This window comes from Pseudorca crassidens, chromosome 7 (assembly GCF_039906515.1).
Source record: "Pseudorca crassidens isolate mPseCra1 chromosome 7, mPseCra1.hap1, whole genome shotgun sequence".
NCBI lineage: Eukaryota > Metazoa > Chordata > Mammalia > Artiodactyla > Delphinidae > Pseudorca > Pseudorca crassidens.
In genome coordinates, this window is record NC_090302.1 from 67,628,274 (window position 1) to 67,652,379 (window position 24,106).

Sequence of the window (24,106 nt, forward strand, 5' to 3'; positions counted from 1 at the left end):
GGCATTGACTGGGATGGTAAAGGCTTCAGAAGAAACAAATTCTGGGGAGGAAAGAGGGGATTGGGAATTCAAGTTTGGACATTATGATTTGTGATATCTTAGACATCCAGATGGTGAGGAAGCAGTTGTATATATGAGACTGGAGTTCAGGAGAAGGGAGTCTGAGTTGGAAATAGAAATTGAAACATTAATTATGTTTCTGAGAATAAAATATCGTATTAGATTGGATTGCATCAGTGGATAATTACTGTTTAGTAGTCTCAGCTCAACTTCAAATAAAAGAGGCAGAAAGCCAAGTAGTAAAGCCAAAGTATATAAAAGAGGTGTCTACTCATGTGCTGAGATTTGAGAACTTTAGGGTGCATATTCTTCAGAGCTTCCATCTACTTACTGTGCAGGAATCTTTTATGGTAATCTTTTCCCATTTTCCCATCAGACCATTGAGAGTTCCTAATATTCTGAGGGTAAAACTTAGCACTAATAAAATTTTCTGAAGTCATCAAGTAGCTGATAAATTTCCATAGCTGTTTTCATCATGGAGTCGCAATCTCAAATTTCTGGAGGATAGAATAGACACCTTATTAAGCAATTATAATTTTGTTTTCTTGCACAGTAATTTTTATGGAGGGTGAGTGATTAGGACAGGATGGAGGGGAGACACGGAATTTGGAGGAACAGTTACGAGATAGGGAAATGCAGTGAGAAGGATAGATTTCTTCAGTTACTACAGTCCAAGCGGTCACCTAAATATAATTTCCAGTATTTTCTTGATACTATCAGGTATTAATATTGACTTTATAAATAAGACCAAAGAATCAGAATATGGCATCTCTACCATGGCACTCATATAATAATTTCAATGGAACAGCAAAATTAGGAGAAAAGGCCAACCACCAAATACTTAAGGATAGGGGTAGAGCAGAAGGGTATCCCTCAGGGAGGAAAATGTCATCTTGAAAAAGAGAAAAAGTTACGTTTCTCCTGACCCTGAATCTATATTTTCTCAGAACCATTTTAAAAGCCGTTCTGATGCTACCACCCTTAGCTGCTGAGATTATCATCTTCTACATTTCACCCAGTGAGTAAACTCTGGGAAGCTTGACCCTCTTTTGTCCCACAATGTAATCTGATCCACCTGTCATCGTCAGGGGACATCTGGGATCCATCTTATCTTTCCCACTGGCTAGTTAATTAACCAGAAAATGTTTTGAATTGGATTCATTTATGGCAGAACTCCACGGACTTTATGAATTATAATGGGAGTACATTAAAGGTCAGCTTTTATTTTTGTGCTTTTAAAGAAGAAAACTCTGACACGGTTAGGATTGAGTGCTTTAAAATTGGAGAGAAAAAGTATTATATTGTATTAAATGGCTAACTGCAGTAATTCATGGAATCATCTGACTATGTTAAATAAAATATTTTTTTTTCAGAGTGAGGAAGCCCTAGCTCAGTAGCCTGACACAGAGTTGTCAATCGTCAGGCATTACAGTTAGTTGGAAATAGACAGAAGGCCAAGAAATGCATTCCTTTGCTCTCTCTTGCTCTGTTTCTACTGGACAGTGTTTCTGGCTGAAAGCTGGGGGTCTTTAGTCCAGAGCATCTTTCCCACACTATTATTTTTTGCCAGGTTCTTGGTGGGGGATGTGTCTAGTTCAGATAGCTATGAGAATTTTCAGCAATTTTATTTGTCTTCATCATTAGTACCTATGAGATATTTCAAAGATGATGCCCAGGATAGGATGTTAAATATTTTTCAAAGCAGTTAGGTTTATCAGTTTCTAAATCTAACTTTTAGGAGGATCAAGAACTATAGTGGGTTTCATGCATCAAATTATAATTCAAAACTAAAAACTTTGTACATGATGAATCTGTATACAAGTAAGGGTTATTGTCATTATTATTATGATACTTGTGGGACAAGAAACTATGATGACTTTGCTTGAGTTTCCACTCCTGCAGCTGGGTGATTCCAGATGCATCAGGAGTTCAGTGAGTGTCTTGAACTATGCTTGAGATGTTTTGGGTTCAACAAAAGAAGCGTTTGCCAAATCCTTCTTCCCTTAATTTTTAAACATGTGTATTTCAAGGGAAATTTGATTCATATGTTTCTGATTCATTTACACTTAAATCATGAAAATGTTATTTTGTAAGAGCGATTTGATGTCCAAGAAGCTTTCTGAACCTGTTTTATAAGCCTTCTTGAGTCGTTTTTCTTAAAACAGGAAGTTGCATTTTGCCAAGTACAAATAAACTCAAACATTAAGAAGGTTCAAGTTCAGTTTCCAACTCTGAACTCCAGGTTTTAAGTGCATTCTCAATTTAGCAAAATATATATTCCCACCCCTACAGAAGTAGGGGCAGGAGGAAAGACCATAGTGATAAAAGTGAGTAAAGGTGTTCGCAAGCATTATTATTCTCAGAGACATTTCTCCGGTTGTGAAAGTTTATAAAAACCTATAGCAGGTGTTCTCAGAGCTAGTAGATATAGGTGAATGGCAAACAGGAACATCTGTCTGCCTGTTGATTCTCTGTGATGTGTTTAGATATATGTCTACTTTTTTGTCACTGAAAAGAAAACCAAAAAGTCTTAATAGTTTAGCTTCACTTTTTAGTAATTTTACTTTTGACTGACTTTCAGTCTTATTTATTTTAGTAAAGGTGGGAAGACTCAACACATTTTGTTGAACAGCGGGGACTCATAAGAGACTCTGTAGGAGTTTTATGTCTGTACTAAGATGATGTAACATCAATTTTAAAATGTAATTGACACTCCTTTCTTGCAATTGGATAAATACAGAAAAGTATCTCAGGTTCATACTCAGAGGTCTCTTAATTATATATTATCCTTCTTACTTAATGCAGAGGTGATTCAACCTGACCCTGAAATTCCCTTATAGCTGATTCACTTTTATTTATAGAAAAAGAAGGTAAAAGTAATTATGAGGGAAGTTTGGGACCATTCTAAACAGTTTGCTCTGTATTCTGCTCTATTGAGTCCACTTCAGTATTTCTTCTGTTCTACTGAGTAATCAGCTGACTCTTGGAATGACAGGTACTATGCAACTGAAAACACTTTATTTAAAACTTATTAATTAAACTATCAGTTCAACTGTGGAAGCCCCCATGCAGCAGCCACTAGGGAAACGTGTTAATCATATAAAGCTGGTTTTATTAAACTTGCTAAACAAGGGGAAGAAGCACCTTGACAGCCGGTAGTTTCTCAGATGGGGGAATTTAGGGAAGAAGACTCGTAGAGTTTGGGGCTGTAGTTAATCACAGGGTTATTTCAGGACAGAAGGTAGTAAATGAGGTCTAGTTGGAGAATGATAGGATTTGTAAACTGGGCAAGCTGTGGTCTTGCCTTTGGAACATAAGTTCATGAATAATTAATGTTAAGTTTGTTTGTGTTCTTATCTTGGAACACATCGTCTGAAAGGAGATGGGGTTAAACATTTGAGTTCAGATAGTTTGTGTTGCATCATACAATTTACCTGTTTTGTGATTTATAGCATAGGTTTGCAGATTGTGAGTTTTGTTTTATTTCTTACAACAAACAACTATCACAACAAAGTGTAACACACACTTATTGACTGGTTTAGTGATCTTTAAATTTTTTTCAGACAGTATTCAAAATCACTTAAGCCTTGTTGGGTACCCATGTATACTTTATTTATTTAAAGAATAAATAAAATTTATTCTTTTCCTTTAGTATTACATTGTATTCACTCTGAGAACACATATGATACTAACAATAAAATACCTTTCAAAATTTATATTGTTTTTTGTTTCTGTTTTTGTTTTTTGCGGTATGCGGGCCTCTCACCGTTGTGGCCTCTCCCGTTGCGGAGCACAGGCTCCGGACGGGCAGGCTCAGCGGCCATAGGCTCACGGGCCCAGCCGCTCTGCGGCGTGTGGGATCCTCCCGGACCGGGGCACGAACCCGCGTGCCCTGCACCGGCAGATGAACTCTCAACCACTGTGCCACCAGGGAAGCCCGAGAATTTATATTGTATTTTGAGCTAGTTTAATTTCAACTGAAATAAGTAATTGTTTACACCCATTTTGCCTAGGAAGAATTAATGCTTTCTGAAATATTAAAGGCTTATATGCTACTTAATAGTAACACTGAAATTTGAGGAAAGAGTCAGGATTTCATTTTATAAAATAGCATAATGTTATTCTCACAATGTTTATTTAAATGTAAATAGATTTTCAGAGGAAGAAACCTTGTAAAAGAGAACTCTTAAAAGTGATAATGTAGTAATCAGGAACTGCTAAAAGGCTACATGAAAATTCATTATTTAAGATAAAAAATTTTAATGAAAGTCTTCCCTGTCATTAATATCCATCCTTGTAGATGGATATTCTACAATCTTCCATAATAAATCCTAATCTGAATGCATGTACCATAAAATAGACCTACTTATCAAACAGCTTCTCCGAGGGATAGGTGATATTTGTCTTTTTAAAATTAAATCATAATTGTTTTCACTATAGTTTATCATTTATTAGATAATAGCCATGGTTAGTTATGGTTTTACATTTTAAAATTCCATTTATAAAATATACATGTAGGGCTTCCCTGGTGGCGCAGTGGTTCAGAGTCCGCCTGCCGATGCAGGGGACACGGGTTCGTGCCCCGGTCCGGGAAGATCCCACATGCCGCGGAGCGGCTGGGCCCGTGAGCCATGGCCTCTGAGCCTGCGCGTCCGGAGCCTGTGCTCCGCAACGGGAGAGGCCACGGCAGCGAGAGGCCCGCGTACAGGAGAAAAAAAAAAAAAAACATATATATATATATATATATATATACACACACACACACACATGTAAAACATTCTTGTTTTCTGCTGGTCTCATACAGTGTGATTTCAAATTCAGAGACTTTCCTAATTCTCCAACAACACTTTCTCTTCACTGGCTTCATTAAATAATCACAATAATAGCTACCATGTACTGTCTTCCTTGTGCCAGTATATGGCCAACAAAAGCTCATGAAATTCTGACTATGACCTTGAGAGCTGAGTATTATCATTGCCTCTGTTCTAAACACAAGGAAACATAGGCCCATAGAGACCCACCATATTGCATCCAACTCCCATCTGAGGAGGGAGTCCAAGACATTCAGCCATGCTGCCTGAAGCCAAAGAAATTCAGGTGTAAATGCTGTTTTCTCTCTTTTGGTCTCCCTGTTTAATTCTGGATACTGTGTAGCCTAAGTATACTGCTTTAGAAAAAAACTCACAAACAACCCCACAAAAAAATTTTGAACGAAATCATCATAACTTTTTGCTCCTAGTTGCTAAAATAACATTTTGTCATAGCTTTTGGTATCAGAACTGAAAATGACAGTGATACTTTTAACTAACCCTGTGACTATACTCAGTTCTACTTAAATTACAAGGAAACAAAAATATTACAATGTGGAGGGACTCCATGGACAAATAAACATCTTTGAGAAAATATATTTCAGGGTGGTTACTTTCCTAACTAGTATCCATCAGATCTATTTCAAGCTGGTTTCTTTCCCATTTCACTTCTATCAGAAAATATATTTCCAGGTGGTGACTTTTCTCAAATCTCTACCTCCTGAGGGCCAAATAGTCATATAACCTTTCAGATGCTACGGGAGGGTCCATCTGTAACGACAGAACATTTGCTTTGTTTCCTAAGACCTGGAGCACATAGCTGCTCTAGTGTTCTGTTTGAGGCTGTTCTCCTAACCTGTGCTTCTCCCTTCCCTCTTTGTCTTCTCCAGGACTGCCCACCAGAAGCAGGTGATTTCCGAGCGCAGCAGTGCTCAGCTCATAATGATGTCAAGCACCATGGCCAGTTTTATGAATGGCTTCCTGTGTCTAACGACCCCGACAACCCATGTTCCCTCAAGTGCCAGGCCAAAGGAACAGCCCTGGTTGTTGAACTTGCACCTAAAGTCTTAGACGGGACTCGCTGCTACACAGAATCTTTGGATATGTGCATCAGCGGTTTGTGCCAAGTAAGTGCTGGCTTCTTTTCATTCTATTTTTCCAGAGGGTTTTGTGTCAGTAGCTTTTGAGTAGTCCTGCTATCTGAATCAGTGGTACTTTTTCTAGAGTTTACAAACGATGACCCATTTGAAAATTGAGGTTCAGCTTCAGTTAAAGCTACAAGAGCTGTATTATGTGTTAAGGAAAAGTGGACTAGAGTTTCTTCTTCCTTTGAGTCTCACTTCAATATAGAAGAACCAAAATTCTTCAACATTGTGTATCACTTTTGTACTAGACTCTGAAATGACCTCTACCTTGGTTGTCCCTGAAATAACGTGGGATGTGTGTGTGTGTTTATCTGTATTCAGAGGCATCAACTTTCGTTTACTTAGAGCTTCAGAATCGCTCAGGTGAGACTGGCTCTAAAATCTCCACGTACACTGTACGAGGACTTGTTGCTTCTCTGTCGTGACTACAGTTATGCTGAAAATTTAGACAAATTGTAGGAAAAGGCATGGCAGTGTCAACTAGGTCGAATCAGCCAGGTAAATCTTTAACAGGGAGAGCAAAGAGATTTGGTTTCTGGTATCAATTTTTCAATGTCTACTTTAGGTGGGGAGTTAGTAAGGTGAGGGAGAGTTAATGTTTGCCATCTTGAGTTCAGAGTCTAGGCTTTGGATTAGAATGACCAGCCTAGCTTTTGGAGCAAGCAGTTGCTACCGTTTCCTGTGTGCTATACTTGACGATTATACTTTTAAATTTCACGTAGTAGACAATTTGAGAATCTTTGCCTCTCCCAAGAAGACATTGGTTGAAATGTTTCTCTCTTCAGAATTTCTGATATCACAACTAGCCGTATAAGAACAAACCTAAAATGTCTTTCAGTAATTTGTTGTTTCAAATTCACATGTTTATTTAAAAGCTAAATCTGTTTTCAGATGTAAAAGGAATAGTTGTAGTGTGAATGACTGCAAGAGGTATGAGACGTCCTACGAGGTTCTGTGTAGATGAGAGAGAGACAGACATACTAAACCTTCATGAGGTCTAGAGTCATGAGACAAATAAGTTGTGACAAGTCCAAGCACTTCTTGGATAGGAGGATGGAGTGATGTTTACATATCAGTAACTATTTTACTATTTTAAAGCTAGGAAAGGCCTAAGAGGTGATCTAATCAACATCCTAAAAAGCAGTATATTTGAACCGTTTGTGATACTTGGTATTTGCTTCCTTCTCTAGAACTCTCAGTGGTGTTGAGATGTAATTATGGAATCTACAAAAGCTATGGGAATGACAGAGAATTGTAAAGCAAATATATACAGAAAGGGACTATGTTGTAGGGAATGGCAAATAAACATAATAATAATTTCTTAAGTATGTGTAGTGTTGGAACAAAGAAAGACAGGGGCTTCCCTGGTGGTGCAGTGGTTGAGAGTCCGCCTGCCGATGCAGGGGACACGGGTTTGTGCCCCAGTCCGGGAAGATCCCACATGCCGCGGAGCGGCTGGGCCCGTGAGCCATGGCTGCTGAGCCTGCGCATCCGGAGCCTGTGCTCCGCAATGGGAGAGGCCACAACAGTGAGAGGCCCATGTACCACAAAAAAAAAAAAAAAAAAAAAGACAGATTTCCATTTTGTAAATGAGAAAAAACCAGGGACCAGAAAAGTTGTGTGATTTTCTGAAAGTTATATGGTTGGTCATGGAAGAAATGGGATTAAATTTCAGGTTCCCTGATATCTAGTCCAGAGTCGTGGGTACTATATTATACTGATGAATGAACCAAAATAAACAAGATTGGCCTGCAAATTAGGTTTCATTTGTTTCTGCTGCATGGGAATTCAATGTGGCCTCTTTTTTTCCTAAACTAACCCCGCCAAATGGCTTCATGTAACTTGGCAACTGAAGCAAGAATAATCATGCCTCCTCAACTTAGATTCTTATAAGTGTGACCTGTTAGATTTGGGGACAAATGTAAATTAGAGAATATCTGAATAGAATGGTGACGTACATAGAAATTGTAATTAGTTATTATTCTTTTCTTCATTTATTTGTCTTGTTAGAGGCAATAGTAAGGTAAAGGGATGGAAGAGTTCAGATTGCATTTAGATTCTAACAAGTAGTTTGGCCAGAGAGCAGGATACCCCCCAGGTACTCAGTAAGGAGAGAGAGAGGTATTTTGGGAGAAAATCATGGTGTCTTGAAATGGCAGACAAGACCATGATCAGCAGTGGGTGGCCAAGAAAGAGTTTTAGTGGAGAATAGACATAACCCTAGCTCTGCTTTAGAAAGATGAATATAGCTGCAGTTACAGGATGCTTGAAGTGGAGTGAGGACCACTTTCAGGACCCCGGAGGCAAAGAGACCAGCTGAAAAGGAGGCTCTTAGAGCAGCCAAAGTGAGGAGAAGCATGAACCTTGGGCCAGGCCAGTGACAGCGGGAACAGAAAGGAAACAATGTCTAAAACCAAGAAGGAGTTTTCATTTTGACTATAACCAGAGCAGGGGAATAGTTGTTAAAAAAAAAAAAAAAAAATCAAATCACTCATGCTCAGGGAATCAAAAACGACCACTTAATATGAATTTGTAAGTGATATCATTTTTAGATCCTTGCTACCATTACCATAATGGCCTTTTTTTATGATTAAAAACTACTTGATTTTTAAAGAGGAGGGAAGGAGCTGAAAGAGAGCAATGTGAGAGAAAGACAGCAAGGTGAGAGAGGAATATGATAGAAGTTTTCCCAAATGGATAACAATCCTAAAGGTTTACTTGGCTTTGCCAATAATACGTTTGACGTTATCAAAACAATTAAAAAATTTTTCTTATCCACAAAAAAATGATAGCGGAATAACGATGGAATACTTAAATGCAGTATATACTTTTTCAGAAGAACAAGAGTGAGGTTAGTCAACAAAAGAAAAGCACTCACCGCTACCCTGAAAGAGTGGACAGCCGTAAATTCCATCCTACTTAGAAAAAAGTTCCTTTATTTAGGTTGCATCTGTATATCGGTGATTAGCATTTGTGGTCTTTGGTAAGAAACATTAAGAAGTCATATGTTCATAATCTTAAAAACACTGTCAAAAATCTTAATGCTAGCTTAAATGTACAGTTTTTATAAAGAGCTTCTCCTGGCTTCCTGAAAAAAGTCATCTCCTCTGCCCCATTTTCCCTTCTCTTCCATTTCTACCCCATTTTGGGGGAATTCTCAGCTCTTTTACTGGCTTCATTGTTGTCTTATTATCACTTTTTGTTGGTAAGCTGCTTCAAATAATTTTGATGCTAGACAGATATAAATTATAAATGTAGAGCAGCAAATGTCTAGCTTTGGATATAGTCTTACCTTGACAGAAAATGGCAGCGTAACTAAGAGATTTGTCATTTTTAAGTACCAGTTATTTCAGTTATGCCTGTTTAATACTCAACTAAAATCCACTTCCTCAAAACCATCTGAGGCTTTAACTCTTAAATGAAATTATGGAGACTTTGACTTTTAGAGTCAAAAGGTACCTTAGCAATTTACAAATATAACTATTTCACAGAGGAGGGAACTGGGACCTGCAGACAGTTCCAAAAGTCGTAAATGAGGGGGTTATCTGTCGTGAATTTGCTTCAGGAAAATTCTAGGATCATTGCTACTTATAAGAGATACCTTATTCGGTAATATTAGGCATTGTATTAAGCAGTATATTCACTGTAATAGTAGTAGTAATAATAATAATAAAATATCCTCCATTTTTTCGTAACTACCATATCTAGGCACTTTACGTATATTTTTTTAAATATTTACAACTCTGCATATTAGGTGGCATTATCCTCATTTCACAGATGAAGGACTGAGGCTCAGGTATATTATAGGACTCGCTCAGAAGTACCCAGCTCTGACTCCAAAGCCCTTATTCTTCCTGGTGAGGCTAGCTGGACAGAGGCAGTGTGATGTTGAGTACTGGTTCCCAAACTTGACCGCCCTCCAGAATCCCTTGGAGAGCTCTTAAAAGGTATGACCCTTAGGCCCTCCTCCAGAAATTCAGGTTTATCCATTTGATGTTTTTCAAACACTCTCCCTATGACCCTAGTGTTTGGCCAGATTTATGAACCACTCGCCAATTAGAAAGCAGATAGCATTTAAAGTCACAAGATACAGATTACAATCTGGATTTTCTTTAATGATCTGTGTAATCTTGATCAAGTTGCTTACCCTTCCTAAATTCTATTTTTACTCTGCAAAATAAGATTATCTTGCAGACTGCAGAGCACCAAGTGAGATAATTCATATGAAATGCTTAATAAACTGTCAAGTGCTGTGGAAAAGTAGAGTACCCTGAACATTTTGAACTGCAAAATATATTAATGTAGTGGTTCCCTGTGTGGAACTTCATAACGCTGTAACAGTTCAAAAAAGTTTATAGAATGAGATAAAGTAACCTACTTCTTATTCTGCTAAGAAGAAAAGGAGACCTTCTATCATGTACTTTCACCATCGTTTCATAAATGAAGTTTTAATAACAAGAAAGCAACAAGAACCTGATTTCAGAATGAAGGACAAACCTTTAAATTGAATATTGTTTGCCTTATGAGAAAGTTACTACCCTGTACTTATTTTTCATTCTTTCTCCAGAGCACAGAAATTGTTACTAAGAGTGAAAGCACTACCTTTGAGATCATCTAGTCCAGCCCTGAGAAATATTGCTGTGCTAGGTTATGCGATTTTCCCAGGATCTTCCAGCTAGTTAATGGCAGACTAGAGGTCAGAGAATGTCACTGTTTATCAGCATTTTTTAACTATGCCCCCTGTGTTATTTCTTCAGCCTCTCCCACAGGCCAAAACCTTGTCCAGCTTTAATTCTGTCATTTACACATGGAGACAATAGGTTTAGTGAATGTCTTTTCAAACCACATCCTCCCCTTGACATCCCCACTAGAATCTGAGCATTGTCCCCAAGAGGTAGCTGTGTTGATGTGTCTCCCCACCTTACATCTCAGACTGAGAGACACTGGGATTTTTATTTGCTCTAGATCATTCTAGATGAAGTTGGGGATAAAGCAGAGCCAGGAAGGCAATTTGTCATCCATGAAGAGTTAAGAGCGAATGCTCTGGAGTCATAATGCCTGGGTTTAAATCTAAGCTCCGCCACTCATTAATGTATGACTTTGAGCAAGTTCTTGAGGCTCAGTTTCCTCATCTGCAAAATGAGGATAATATCTGGAACTACCTGATAGGATTGCCGTGAGGGTTAAGTTATCAACTGCACTGAAGTGCTTACTATGAGCTTGATCAGTACTAGCTTGCGGTAGGAGTAGTCCTCAAATTATTTCTTTGACTTTTCCCTCTTTATGGCCTTTTTTGAACACATGGTTTAAAGTGGTTATACATGCTAAAGGGGATCCTGACTTGCCAGCGAATGAACAGACCTTCTGTTAATTTCCTATTGCACCGTTCTTTGCTAATAGCTCCATGCTGCACCATTATCAACTCCTGATCCAGGGCAGTGAATTGCGTCCTGTACAGAGTTAATGAGCCATTGCAAATAGGATCAGCTCTATTAGTGCCGCTGTTATTCATTTATTTTCATTATCCAAATTACCCCATTTATATTTGTTATAAAGCACAAAGCCTGTTTCTGTTTTAAATATAAAAAAAGAGTAGCATAAATTTACAGATAGAACATGTGCTGCTGTTAAAAATAATTTTGAGGTTATTTTGAAGTCAAATACAGAAAAGTGTGTTTTATTTTCATAATTAATGAAATTCATCGGTTGTTACCTAACATACCTACATCAAAAGACAAAGTGCAATTGTAAGCCGGCTCTTTTTTAATGAATCTGCATATTTATAGTACTGCACAGTGCTGTGTCAGAAAACAAGGCGTTTCGAAAATGAAAAGGTGAATTCCTTTCCAGTAATGCCTTATATAATGTTGCTGTAAAATGAATAATACAGTAAAGAAATAAGCAATAAATTGGATCATGGAGTTTTGGGGTTTATACTGTGGTGACACTAAAATGAACCACAGCTCTAACAAAGAAGTTCTTTACGTGTTTAATAATTCCTACGGTGAGTAGTTTGAAATGAATTGAATGGAATGCTTATTTCTCCATCTCTGTCTGTGACCTAAGTCACTACTATCAAATGTCTACCAGGTATTCTAAAGGTAGTGATGTCAGAAACATGGACTTGGCGGTTTTTCCCTCTGTGTTTTGTACTCTAATTCCACGTGGAAGCATGGCGTTGCTTCGGAGATTTAATGCATCATCTTTCTTTTTCTCCCCTTTGCGTGACACAGTAAAGATGAAATGAACTGCTTTACTGCCTACTAGTTGAATTTTAACAAATTACTTAGTTTCTGAACATTGTTTATCTGCTCTCCCGATAATCTGGTGGGTACTGAACTTACAGAGTTAAATATCATCCCTCAGGAATGGTACCTTTGTAGGGCTATTGTGAAAAATTCAGTTTGTTCGTTTGTTTAATATTTACTTAAGAATTAGCAGTGTGCTAATACATACATGAATGGACAGGAAAAAAACACAGTCCCTGCCCTCCCTGAACTGACACTCTAAGGGGAGATGAGCCAAGTGTAAAGGAAAGTATACTATTACCCCTATACTCTATTCACCTAACTGTGAACAGGAGTTTACAGTGAAAACAAGAGTTTCCTTTCTAAAATACAGATCTGACTTTATTTCTTATCTGCTTGAATCATTTCAATTGCATTCTATCACCATCAGGATAAAGAAAGCCCAAATTTCTTTACATGGTAGCTTTCTTTACTGGGTGGCTTGAAACAAGAGAAAGTTATTCTCCCACAATTCTAGAGACTAAAAGTCCAAAATCAATGTATCATCAGAGTGATGCTTCCTCTGAGGCTCTGAGTGTAATCTCTCTTTGCCTCTTCATAACTTCTAGTGGTGGCTGTCAATCTATGCCTACATCTTCACGTGGCCTCCTCCCCTCTGGGTCTGTGTATGTCTCTGTCTTTACATGGCATTTTTCTCCCGACGTCCCTGTTTTCTCTTCTTATAAGGACACCAGTGATATTGGCTTCTGGCCAGTTCTAATTGAGTATGACCTCATCTTTTTTTTTTTTTTTAATTTATTTATTTTTGGCTGCATTGGGTCTTCATTGCTACACACAGGCTTTCTTGAGTTGCGTCGTGTAGGAGCTACTCTTCACCGTAGTGTGTGGGCTTCTCATTGTGGTGGCTTCTCTTGTTGCAGAGCACAGGCTCTAGGAGCACAGACTTCAGTAGTTGTGGCACGCGGGCTCAGTAGTTGTGGCTCTAGAGCACAGGCTCAGTAGTTGTGGTGCATGGGCTTAGCTGCTCCATGGCATGTGGGATATTCCCGAACCAGGGCTCGAATCTGCCTGCCAATGCTCGTGTCCCCTGCATTTGGCAGGCAGATTCTTAACCACTGTGCCACCAGGGAAGCCCGAGTATGATCTCATCTTAACTTGATTATATCTGCAAAGATCTATTTCCAAATAAGATCACACTCACAAGCACTGGGGGTTATAACTTCAACATACCTTTTTTGGGGGACACACTGCAACCCACAATAGCACACATCCCAGTTTATTTGTACATAGTACATTTTCATATATGCATATACATACATACATACATGTACATATATACATATAATTTTGAATAGTTTGTAGGAGCCAGAGTGGGAGAAATTTAGACTGTCATAAGTAGAAGGAATATCTGACCAAACATGGAATCAAGAAATGCTCAGAGGAAGAGATAGCTGGAAAGACCTAACTAGTGCCTAGAATTGAAGGAGAGTGAAGAAATAAAGGGCTAGAGAGGGTGTCAGGACCTGTGTCATGAGGAGCTACATAAGCTATATTAAGAAGCTTGGGGTTTGTAATATTGAGAGACAAAGAGTGCCAGTGAAGTAATTCAAGCAGATGCCAGATAAAGTGAGACATGTATTTTAGGAAGAGTGCTCTATCTGCATTGAGGGCAATGGATTAGAAAGGACACAAAATTGGTAGTGGGAATAAAAGGGGCGATTTCAGAACAAATCAGGAGATAGAGTCCCTGGACTTGGCGACTGATGAAATATAATAGGAGAGAAAAATTGAGAGTTGAAGACAATGCTCTGGTTTCTAGTTTGAGCAAAGCATGTTGCTGCTGTTCACTGGGGTGTAGAACATAAGAGAAGGGCCAGGCGTTGGTTTGGGGCACTACGAGGGATGAGGAGATACTGTATGTATAGCACACTGTCTGCCATGTGATTGTCACTCAGTGAATTCATATCCTTTCTTCCTCCCTGTTACGTCTTCTTAAGTGAATGGTGTGATTCCATCAAGTTGGTATGGTCACTGTCCTGTTTATGTATGATTAAAAATTTATCAGGTTAACCTTTTCTGTGATCACATGCTAGTTAGTTAACAAGTCAACTTAAGCATTTGTCACTTTTAGGAAAAACTGAAGTCAGATGACTGTAGTTCCTTAAGGTATCCTCTCTATTTGAATAGCTAAGAGATAGAGAAAGTGACACTCCGGAGGGATTCATTCATCTCAAACTATCTCCTTCTTGCCACCCCAGTTGGGTCCTTTATTTATTCATGTATCATCTCTGCTCATGGAAAGAATTTCTTTGCCATATGAGAATTTTTTTCATCTTGATATTCAATTTGTGGGACAGAAACCCTTCTTTTGAAAAATTTTATAATAACTTTATTTTTTGTGCTCTTTTGTTGTTTTTTAAATAAGCACTTTTACAGGTTTATTGTTTAACATACGTCACACACACAAACACACAGATACATAAACGCTTCTTTCTACAGCTTTCACAGAAAACCTTTTTGAAAGTTATATCTATTTAATTTTTCCTTTGAAATTCAGTGTGCACTGGGAAAGACAAAATCACGGATTTTGTTTTCCCAAAGAGATTCAGTGAAGTAGATGAAGGCAGTGTGAATCTAATTTAGAAAAAACTTTCAAATGTTGTTATTTTTCGTGCTGTATAGTTTGCAGAGTGCACCACGCATATCACCATGTGCTTCTTGTACCAATTTTGGGGAATAGCTTTATTATTTCCATCTTATAAATGAGGAGATGTAGACTCATAGAAGGTCATACAACTAGAAAAAGGCAAAGCTATGATTCGAATCCTATTATTTCTATTATATGTCACCTTTCCTCTGAGAAGATATTTTAAGAACGAAGCAGAGTACCAGTAAGCACACATCTTTGTTAACAGGGGTATGAGCGTGTGTAGCTGAGTCAGGGACCTCTGGCCTCAGGATTCTGTGTTCTGTTCAATGAAAGTTGCACCAAGATCTGGCAGCTTTCTTGATTCATCCTATGATGCTTTGTCTCATGAATGAGTCTTTGGGACACTTGTTTGTAGAAATAATGAACATGCTGAATTTTACCAAATTATCTTTAATATTGTCTCAGCACTGTTAGTAACTAAAAAGTTTGGATTTCCCCAAATTACCCTCACTTCTTCTACTAACTTCAAGTTCAGGGCTCCTCAAGACGACTCTCAGGTTTGATAATTCACTAGGACAGAGAGAACTCACTGAGAGCTGAGTGGTACTGTTGTACTCAGTTACAGTTTATTATAGCCAAAGGATACTGATTAAAATCAGCCAGGGAAAGAGGTACATACAGCACGGTTCAGAAGAGTTCAAGTGCAGACCTTCCAGTTGTCCTCTCCTGGAAGAGTGGTGTGGATAGCACCTACCTCTCCCAGCAATAGTGTGTGACAATATGTACGGAACCCGGAAGACTCACCCAAGCCTTGGTATCCACAGTTTTTATTGAGGCTCCATCACATAGACTTGGTTGAGCACCCGCATGGCTGACCTTCGTCTCTAGCCCTTCCAGAGGCTGAGCTGATACCATGAGGCCCAAAGCCCTCATCGTAAATCACATTGTTAACCTGGACTCTCTGGCATGGCCCAAGGCCCCAGACAAGCAAAGATACTCTTACTGGTCAGTGACAAGAGTTTAGAAATTGCCTCCCAGGAACCAAGGGCAAAGGCCAGACCTCTCCTTGAGCAAAGTATATCCCTTACCACACAGTACCTTTTTGAAGCTATTTATTCATTCAGTTAATATTTAATGCTTACTATTGGGCATTAGGCTATCCCCTGGGGTATGTAGCAGTGAATAGGACTCAAGCCCTCCCCTCAAGGAGTCCATAGCCTCAGTTTTAGTAGCTAAAGAAAAAATAGTGCCCAATTTTTCCCTCATTTACTGTCTCTAACTTTGGAGAATCACCTTATTACCTACGAGAAGATTCCATGAGAATTACAACAACATTCACACCAACTAGCCGTTCTTTGTGTGTGGGTATGACTCTTGACTCTTGTTGCAGAAAGGTGCAGCTGCTTTGGAAGACAGCCTGGCAGCTCCTCAAAATGTTAAACATAGAGTTACTGTGTGAACCAGCAATTCCACTCCTAGGTATATACCTAAGAGAAATGAAAGCATATGTCCACCAAAAAAACCGTAGTCAGATGTTTATAGCAGCAGTATTCATAATAGCCAAAAAGCAGAAACAACCCAAATGTGGATCAACTAATGAATGGATAAATGAAATACGGTCTAATCATACTATGGAATATTATTCCACAATAAAAACGAATGAAATACTGGTACATGCTATAACATAAATGAACCTGCAGAACATTATGCTAAGTGAGATGAGCCCGTCACGAAAGGTTACATATTCTATGATTCCGTTTATATGAAATGTCCGGGATAGGCAAATCTGTAGAAACAAAAAGTGAATTAGTGGTCGCCTAGAGCTGGGGCTTGGAGTAGAAGGGGGTGGGAGGGTGACTGCTGACGGGCACGGGGTTTCTTTTGGGAGTGATGAAAACATGCTAAACAGATTTTGGTGATGTTTTCACAATTCTGTGAACATATTAAAACCATTGAATTCTGTACTTCAAACGGGTGAATTTTAGGGTATGTGAATTATCTCTCAAAAAAAAAGGTGTTTTTAAAATGTAGTGTAAAGATTCAAAAGTCTGTACACTAAATCTAAAGGTTGTGTTAGCTGTGAGTGACCTGATCTCACTCTTTGACACAGTTAATGTGACTAAGTGGGTGTCCCCTTCATTATGGTTGCAAGAAGTCATTTAGAGCCGTAAGTATTTCTACACATTAAAAGTGATTTGGAAACCAACACATCGTTAATATGTTACAGTGAATGGATAGTGATATCAAGCAGAAAGTTGAACATCTTTCAACTTTGGGGGGGTGCGCGGAATAAGTTTGGATTGAGAAGCTCTTTAGTAAATTCTCAATAAAGCATTATGCAGTTAGCTACACTATAGATTAACTCTGGTACTTCATTCATTGAGTGACTTCAGAGAAGACAGTTTTGAAACTGAAAAGGGAATTTGACATCTTGCAGTTGAATCATTCCATTTTACGTTTGAGATCCAGGTAAGTTCAGTTTTTGAAATAGTACCGCCATGTGGTCTGGAGTTAGGCTCTCTGGGGATATGAAAGTACATGTCATCATCCCCGTCTTCAAGCAGCTCCCAGTCTGTGGGTGACGTGGCTTAAACCCAAATAACGATAATCAGCAGCAGCGTGAGATGGGAGGAAGAGCTTCAGTTTGGGACTGGGGCAGATCCAAGTTTGAAGTCTGACTTCCAAATTTCCTTTCTGTGTGATCATGGGCTAATTCAGCAGGTTAATTAAACCTCATTTCTCATCAAAAATAGAGGTAACGATACCTAATATTAGTAATAATAATGAGCTAATTTTTATTGAGCACTGGCACTCTGACATACACTGTGCTGTGTTAGCATTTAACGTGTTATCCCCTTTAATCCTTACGTGAACCGACACGTGGTTATGTTTTAACCTTTTTTTTTTTTTTTTTCCTGCGGTACGCGGGCCTCTCACTGCTGTGGCCTCTCCCATTGCGGGACGCACAGGCTCAGCGGCCATGGCTCACGGGCCCAGCAGCTCCGCGGCATGTGGGATCTTCCCGGACCGGGGCACGAACCCGTGTCCCCTGCATCGGCAGGTGGACTCTCAACCACTGCGCCACCAGGGAAGCCCTAACCATTTTTATAGTGGAGGGAAATGATGCTTAGAGAGATTAAGTACTGTTGATTCATTCATTCAGTAAATATTTATCGAGCATTTACTAATGCTAGGCATTATGCTAAACACTAGGGATGCAGCTGGCCGTCCAGGATGCAATGGGACCGGGTAGGAGGAGCGTTTAGGAGGAGCACTTTAATTCAGTTCTGGGCAGGTAGGAAGGTTTTGTGTCTCAGGTCACCCTCCTCCCTCACATTCACAGTCCTTCAGTGAGACTCCACAGAGGAACTGATATTCCTTTCTATCTCTTGCACCCGTTTTTCATCTTGGTTCCTTTGTCTTATATTTATTTTCCTAATCAACTAGCCCATTAGATTGAGACCTCCTTACTGGCGGAGACTGTATTGTACTTACTCATCTTTAGTTTCTATATATTTAGTTACTCAACTTAAAACTCTTGCATTGGGCTTCCCTGGTGGCGCAGTGGTTGGGAGTCCGCCTGCCGATATAGGGGGATGCGGGTTCGTGCCCCGGTCCGGGAGGGTCCCGTGTGCCGCGGGGCGGCTGGGCCCGTGGGCCGTGGCCGCTGGGCCTGCACGTCCGGAGCCTGTGCTCCGTGGCGGGAGAGGCCGCGGCAGTGGGAGGTCTGTGTGCAGCAAAAAAAAAAAAAGACTCTTGCATGGAATGATCAACAAATCAATAAATCTCTCTGTTGACTATTTTTGTCTTTTGATAAACGCATTGTCTCTAAATCATGTAAATTTTTCATCCTAAATGCCTTTTTTATCTTTTAATTTATTCGGGCCTTGTTCTCATTTCCTTCAGGCTGTGAAACAAAGTCCATTTATATCTTTCACCTTTTTTGTTTTATGATACTAGGCTAGAAGTAATTTAGAATCGGAGGCCTCCTGCAATCTCCTCTTTCTTTACCATGGCTTAGGAGATGGCTCAGATCAACCCAGAACTTTCTCCATCAAGATAACTGTTGGTTTGCTTAGTATATCAACCAGATTCTCTGGATGAGCTCTCACTGCTGAAGCCATTAGATCCTTCCTGGGATTAAACTCACAAAATGCTAAGTTTCCAAAGGCCATAAATATCAATCAGGATTCCAGTGTGACGTAGTTTCTTTCCCAAGTGTATATTCGAAAATGGCTCTGGAGATGGTTTGCTTCTGCAGGATATTCCATGGATAAATTAGATGATCTTTAGACATAATTTTAATTACTCCAGCTCTCTCCGTAATTAATATGGTTATCAATTTTGGGGCCATAAAATGCTGGTCTTCCCCAAAACTTGAAATGCAAGGTTTAAGTATATCAGAAATTTGAGAGATTTGAAACTTTGCCTTAAGTTTAAAAGAAATGTTTTAAATTTCTTTAAAAGTAGAATTGAGGAAGCCTTTTTGAAATTGGGTATCTTAAGACACTTCATATAATTATTTTTAATGTTAAAAATTAAATCCAAATATGAAAGGCAATTAGTAAGTAATTATCCTTTGGCTAATTGGCATATTTGAAGGCAATATCAAGTTAGGTGAAGGGATAATTTTTTTTTTTTTATGTTGTAGCTACTTTAATTGTCAAAAGCCTTAATAAAAACAATTTAAAGCATCAGGTACCTTCCAGATTTTGAGTCACGAACATAACTTTACCCAAATTTTATCACACTCATGGTTGCCAGAGGCTCTCTTAGAACATTCCTAGGAAGGGCCGCTTGCCAGCATCAGGAAAATCCACCCAAGCACCTAAAACTAGTGTAATAACCACCACCCCCCCATCCTTTCTGTTGCCTCTTCAGTTGGACTGCCCCTGAGGAATTCAAATCAGGAAGGAACAAAGTGTTATTGCTGTGGGCTAACTACCTGTGATCCAAGAGAACACTTAAGAATCTGCGAAGTCTAGAGAGAAAGGCAAGAAATTATCTGTGTGGTTAATAGCACACAGAGGCCAAGACAAATTCAGAGGCCTCAGGAGATATGTTGAATCTCTTTGCAAAGCTAATCATGAGACGATGGCTTTGAAAAGGACCTTGGAGATCACCAACGGAGTCTCCTCATTGTAATTCTGAAGACACAAAACATCGGAGCACAGAGCATGTGACTTACCCAAGGTTTCCCAACTAGCAAGTAACACAGCCAAGAAGACTCAAACCTAAGTCTTCCGGCTCCAAATCCGGTGCTCTTTAATTTGTATTACGTGAAAACGCTTTTCATGTGTGTGTTTTTCAAGAACCTTTAGAGTTTAAAGTATTTTCTTTTGATTTGGATTATTTATTCATTTTGTTAGTCTTTTTCACCATTACTAAGTACATTTCACTCCCGCAGCTAAATTTCCCTCCTATATGGCCAAAGTGTCACAGGACATTCTATTCACTTAAAAATAGTTGTGCTATAAAAGAAAATACAAGTGGAAAACTTTGCGAGCAATAAACATTCTAAAAAAACTTAATGCGCACCACGTTCATTCCTGCAGAAATGCCAACTGCAACCCCACAGCACCTGCAGGCTGTAGCAACCACTCAGTGGCCAGGAGCTGGTGGCTGGCTAGTCCCATGAGCACTTCAGTTTACAGTTGCACTTGCATACCAGTTTAGATTCTTTGCCAGCCGAATTATGGGTGATTTAAATAAAAAACAAACAGATATTTCAGATGAAGGGGAGGGGGGTAGGGAAGCTCGGGAAAAAGTGGCCAGAGTCACATTAAAATGAAAGAACGTAGCCAGTGTTTTGTTTCCCCAAGTTCTCAACTCTTCTTGACTGCTGTCCTCCCTGTGTCCTCTGGGATTCCCCTGGTGGGGGAGGAATTCCTCCCATTGGATGACTCTCAGCTTCTACGGCAGAAACCTCAGTATCACTGTTGATTGGCAGGAAGATGGTTAATTTCTTGATTCATCCATCCAGGCAAAAGTCTTTTATTGAGCAACACAATATAATGTCTGTGCAGCCATTTCCACTCTTGATTTTATGTGACCTGAGCTAGAGATAAAAGGTTTTTTCTTTTTCTTCTTTTGAATAGGAATAGCAAGGATACCCTTTGCTTGGGTAAAGGATATAATTTGGTTAGTTAGGGCAAAGACACACTCAATGGTGAAGCGGGTGCAGCTCTCCTGGCACCTGACTTTCCCATCCCCAAGGCGGGCCCAGGGACAGGCATACATGGCAAGTGCTGAGCGGATGAAGGCTTAGAAGGGGCAAGGTCCCACCAGGCCAGAGGAGCTGAGTCTCTTCATCCACATGGGTTTTTTTTTATCAGTCCAGAGAAATATTTTTACGGTTGTTTGAAACACGCTGTCTTAGGCAGCGTATATGTAGAATGGTTTCATCAAGGCTATGTCGGTCCAGCCTATTTCCAAATATTCTCCAAGTTTCTCCTTATAATTTGGCGTACAGTTTTCTTCATTTTCTCCCCAGATGGTTTTCATGGCTCTAAAGCAGATGTTGGAAATGAGTAACCAAATATATCCCACTGACAACTTTTGTCTGGTACCCATAGTGTGGTTTTGTGGAAATTTGAATTGGTTGCCAGGATTTAAATCCACTACCTCCAATAAAAATCCCAACTCACAACATAGCCTTTAAAAAAATCGGATGTGCTACATTTGGTCTGCGCTCCAGCATGGCAGCTGTCTGACAGAGCTGAAGAGTTGCTGAGACCTCCAGATGGTGCCAACACTTTCAAGCCTCCTTTGTTACCCACCTAGCCTGGACTCTGTAGCTGTTTGCATTCCTGACCCTTCCCCAAAGTATACGTAGGCTAGAGATTTCTCAAAGGAAAGAGAAAGAGTCAAAATCATCGTCACAATTATGATAAGAATAATAAAATAATCCACCTCATATATTGAGCACTAATCATGCCAGACGCTATGCCAGGCACTTGGCATACCATTTAAACTTCACAGGAACACTTTCTATAGCCCAAAAGTTTAATTTGCTGGTCCAGGGTCATACAGCTTGTGAGTTGCTTAGCTGGGATTTGAACTTAGTCTGTTGGACTCTAAAGCCTGTGCTTTTCATTTTATCATACTCCCTCTCAGAATCACTCCTCCCTCCCAAATAACCCTTGCTGAATCTCAGGCTTATAAGAATCTACAACTGGATGCTAAGAATTGGGTATTCTATCGGCCACTGGTTTTCTAGTTTCTTTCAGGAAGAAGAAAAAGGAAAACTTGGGGAGGTTTCTTCTGCTCACATCTTATCCTCCAGCTAAGGGACAGCTCTAGGTATTAATGCACACAGCCATTCTCCTGGGTAAAAGGAACTCTTGTGATAATGTATTCTAAGTCAATTTGAAGCCACATGAAAGGCTTTTTAAAACACATTTGAATATCAGGTAAGGAGCAACTACTCAAATTTTTTAAAATCTTAAGATGTGTAAATACAAAATCGTAACCTGTGCAGGTAGTTCTTTTTAAAGGAAAATAATTAAAGGTCTTATTCTTGGAATGAAATATCTTACTTATGTTACCTTCCTTTCCCTTCATTCCAGGCATATACTATCTTTAAAGTCTACTGCTCTTCAAATCCAGAATATTATAGATTTTCTATTGCTTTCCTTTGTCATTATTCTCCTTCACTTCAGTTTTTTTCTTCTAGATTTCTCAAAACCTTAAAATAATTCTTTTGGTTTCACCTTCTCCCTTTAAAAACACTGAAAATATATACATCTTACAATTAGCCCCAGGGTGGGAAAATAAATGCCCCTCCTGGCAAAATACATATGCTCAATGTTAAGATTCTTTTGGTTACAAGCAATAGAAATGTACTGTGTTCAACCTACGTTCAAAAGGGAGGATTATTGAAAGGATAGGGATCAGTGACAGGAACATCAACTGTTTGTTAGGAAAAACACTTACTGGTGACTAGAAGCATAGAGCAAGCTGGAGGGCCAGGCTTTGGGAAGCACAGGAATCCTGGCAGGTTTGAGTCCTCAGCCACACATGTGTGTATATCTGGCAAAAGGTAACTTAGCTGCAACCATATCCTGTCTCTTTCTGTCTCCAGTCTGTTTTCAAATTCCCAGGGAAGACAATCTGGCCTAGTCTAGGTGTCTCTACTATGGCACTGATTAGCCATGACCAGGGGATGGAGCAACTAACACAGCCATGGCCACTGGGAACGTCTTAGGGATGCTCTACGTGACTGTGATTATTGTAATTTTTAATTTTCTTATACGTTTATATCTAAATCAGGCTTCCATCTACAAAAAAAGAAGATTTGAGTGTGCGTAGCTTTTGTGAAATATGGTAAAAGACAGAAGGTTCTTAGAGTTTTTAACAGTCCAGCATTTTAGTTGTTTAGAGATTCAGTTTGAGAAGTAGCCCAGATCTTTTTCTGTAATGGGAAATAACTTAATAATGAGGCAGTCATTTTGCAAGTTGCGTTAACATTCTATCACCTTTAGGATTATTAGTAATTGTAACAGGGCACTGCAGTGTGGACTCATGCACAAGGAATGTCTTCCTGGTTAAGAAATGGATGTGATTTTGCTACTGCCTATGCGAGAATAGTTACACCTTGAAACATTCTTCTGTTCCCTGGACAGTGAGGTGCATCTTCCATCCATTGGTGGTTGAGTCTAATGGGCTGGAAATGCTCAGAAGTTAACACTGATAGACCAGCCGTGGAGACCCCTGTTTTGGTTCACACTAAACTCTTTTTCTGCTAGGACAAGATGAACTTTCTGCTGCAAACATGAGCCTTCTCTCTTCTTCAGCCAAAAGTTCACCAGGGTTCAAACAATGTCTTAATGGATTCCAGCAAGGTTTTCATGGGGCTGGAAGAAAGAAGTTTCTGGTTTGCAGCCAAAAGGAATGTGTCTAGCACAGTACCAGCCCTGGAATCAGGACCCACCTAGATTCAAACCCCAGACCAGCCTTTGAAGTCTGCTTCCGATTTGGGAAGCGGGATGGGGGACTTGGCAGCCTGCCTTTATTGTTCCAAAGTATGGCTGCCATTCTTTAATTCACAGCTCACATCTCACCTCTTCCATCAACCCTTCCTGGACTAATGAGAAATCAGCCCCATCTGTACCCCAAATGTAGTACAGAAGACCCTTTCATTTCTCCCATTCAAACACATAGAGACAGACAATTCTCAGTTGTCCGTATTGATAA

The 24,106-nt window shown here is 39.5% G+C and overlaps 1 protein-coding gene across 3 annotated transcripts in view; it reads left to right on the plus strand.

Annotated features, from left to right (window-relative positions):
• Positions 1 to 24,106, plus strand: part of ADAMTSL1 (ADAMTS like 1) — a 470,685-nt gene that overhangs the window by 96,136 nt on the left and 350,443 nt on the right. For all 3 annotated transcript variants that reach the window (XM_067744472.1, XM_067744473.1, XM_067744474.1), the window contains exon 4: positions 5,759 to 5,995. In XM_067744472.1, coding sequence (XP_067600573.1) covers positions 5,759 to 5,995 — 237 coding nt within the window. The remainder of the gene's footprint in view (positions 1 to 5,758; positions 5,996 to 24,106) is intronic.